Genomic DNA, 2,500 nt, shown 5'->3' with positions numbered 1-2,500 from the left:
TTCGCGACGTTTATCGCTATTAAAAGTGTTTTCGATTTTATTGCAGGAAGAAATAATGACACAAGGTAAGAAAAGTAGCGCTTCGTATGTTAAACTTGGATTTATTCATTGCAAAAAAAAAAAGATGGTTCCACACCCACAGTGCCGATTAACGGTTGCAGCTGTTTTAGTTCTTACTGTTGGTTTCTTCTGCTCTTTTTTTCCTTTAAAACAGTCTAGATGAGAAAAATGTCCGAATTTTATTTGAACTTGCTCGAATACATTTGCCGGTTACGATTGACACGCCCGCTCATGCTTTGTAAAGGAATTGTCTTTCTCAAAGATTTTCAGCGAAGACATAGATCATTACTCTGCGTTTCTACATCTGGCAACCGATCAACTTATTCTATCTGTTGTCCGCGAAAAAAAGCTACACGAAGCTAAAAGAAGGATTTGCATATTTCTGTGCGTCTTCATCGAGGTACAAAAAAATGTAGATGTGGCAGCCTAGCGTTTCCCATTGATCCTTAGAAGAATAAGGAATGGTAAATTTACAAATTACTCAAAGGACAAGGAGCGAAGATATATCGTAACTGGCGCCCGTTTCTCGAAAGTCCCGAAAACGTTTAGGACCCGAAAGGCCATTCGTGAAACTGTCAACCGCTTGTTTTGGAAAGCTGATCTTTTAAAAACGCGCCCCTGGACAGGGACTAAAGGGCAATAAATGATTAACCTACGGGAAACTGAATGAACACACCCTCCCACGAATTTTTTTCGAAACGCAAGGAAAGAGCGTTATAGTCCTGGAGAGGGAAGAAAACACTTTTGAATAGCGCCGAAATTGCGCAGCCTAAACGTCAATATATATTGATTCAGAAATGTAAATTTGAGTTGCGCAAAGTTCCAGACCCAAGCACTACACCTTTAATAAACATCTATAGTTGCATTTGAAAGCAAAAATATTTAAGAAATCTGGTTTGCCTTCTATTTGCAACTCGCTAAATTGTTATCACTCATACATTTTGTCCAATCGATGGGCCATAAGCGGAGGAAGTACTCACCACCGATCTGATTTCGAACTGCTTATATTTATTATCAGCGAATTTCTAACTCTAATCATACTTCACTCTTTCCAGTATTTCATCGTCAGTTACTTCTGGCGAGGTTGACAGTCATACAGACGGAACCAACAACCTGACAGCAAAGAAAATTGATCTGAAAGATAAGGTGAGCAAAAGCTTGACTCGGGTCGCAAATTTCCTTCCTAAGAGGAGTAACATCTGATCTGGTAATAATTTTCTTGGAAAGGCCAAAATAAAATCTGAGAGAGAGAGCCAGAAGATCTCAATACAAAATAAGATTTCTGGTTATTTTTCGCCCCTAAGCCTCAATAGGACAATTACATTTCACGAGTGCATATTTCCAGAGAGTAGTGCGAGCGAGAAATCCTGGTTATCGTTATTATGACGATAAAATCTCTCACCTTTTTCACAACTGAAAATCGGAAACAAATTGTCACGTGACTTTCCCATGCAATTTAGAATAAGAGCACTCGATCGATTTGGTTGTCTTACCTACACCGCATCGCGAATATTTCTCAATGTTGGACGGAGGATTCCTGTCGTTTTTTTTGAAGAATCAGGTTTGTACGGACGCTGACGCGGTAGCGAATCAAGCGTGCAAAAATTTTTTCCTTGCTTTGCTGCCCTTTTGATCCGACATCATGATTGGCGCACAGAAGCACACACCTTAAAAAATCGTTGTAAATCCCGTTGTGAAGCAATTTTGCTTTGTAGCGAGACATTTTGACGTCCATAACGAGAAACATATTGGCGCGCAGGAAAATGAAGGAAATTCATCCTCCAGAATACTTTTCGCAAACGTTTAGGGAAATAGTACAAGTGTTTTCTTCTCAAAAATCAAACTTGATTTCTATTGATACTTTTTCGTTGCAATCTAAGCCCTCAGTGTGCCTCCCTAGATCAATTTTGGTGTAATTCACTTCTAGAAATAGTGTGAATCAATAAAGAACTAAACGAAACCGAAATAAAATAATGAAAACTGACCAAAATAGTTGCCCGATTTATTAAAAAAAGAGAGCCCTTTACCAATATCATAGACAAAGCAGTTAAAATCTCTTGAGTTCTCCCTGTTGTATTGTTGCAGTGCCCAAGAAAAATTAAAAGAAAGCTCATGAAATCAAGTTCAGGCTCGCCATTCAACAAGAAGCCAAAAACCAAAACTGAGCGTACACCTACAAAGAATGATGAATCGCTGCCAGAAGAGGCAATCTGGATCGAAAGCCCCAAAGAACTAATTTTTGACAGAATCCTGGGACAAGGCTCTTTTGGAAAGGTAATTGAGGTCATTCGATAATTTGGATGCTAAACGCTGTGGAGATTGTAATGTTAAAGTGTTCCTACTGTGTTTCACTTTGCATGGGATTTCTTTGGGTTTTTTACCTGCCCCTTCCTGTGTTTTTATGAACAAAGGTCTCATGTAGGATTTTTTTCTTATTTAT

The 2,500-nt window shown here is 38.8% G+C and overlaps 1 protein-coding gene across 2 annotated transcripts in view; it reads left to right on the top strand.

Annotated features, from left to right (window-relative positions):
- Positions 1-2,500, top strand: part of LOC138019576 (protein kinase C, brain isozyme-like) — a 24,963-nt gene that overhangs the window by 7,649 nt on the left and 14,814 nt on the right. For both annotated transcript variants that reach the window (XM_068866430.1, XM_068866429.1), the window contains 3 exons: positions 47-65; positions 1,116-1,206; positions 2,146-2,334. In XM_068866430.1, coding sequence (XP_068722531.1) covers positions 47-65; positions 1,116-1,206; positions 2,146-2,334 — 299 coding nt within the window. The remainder of the gene's footprint in view (positions 1-46; positions 66-1,115; positions 1,207-2,145; positions 2,335-2,500) is intronic.

The sequence above is a fragment of the Montipora capricornis genome, chromosome 10, assembly GCF_036669925.1.
Source record: "Montipora capricornis isolate CH-2021 chromosome 10, ASM3666992v2, whole genome shotgun sequence".
NCBI lineage: Eukaryota > Metazoa > Cnidaria > Anthozoa > Scleractinia > Acroporidae > Montipora > Montipora capricornis.
Note: the sequence above shows the minus strand (reverse complement) of the source record. Positions and strands in the feature narration are given on the sequence as shown.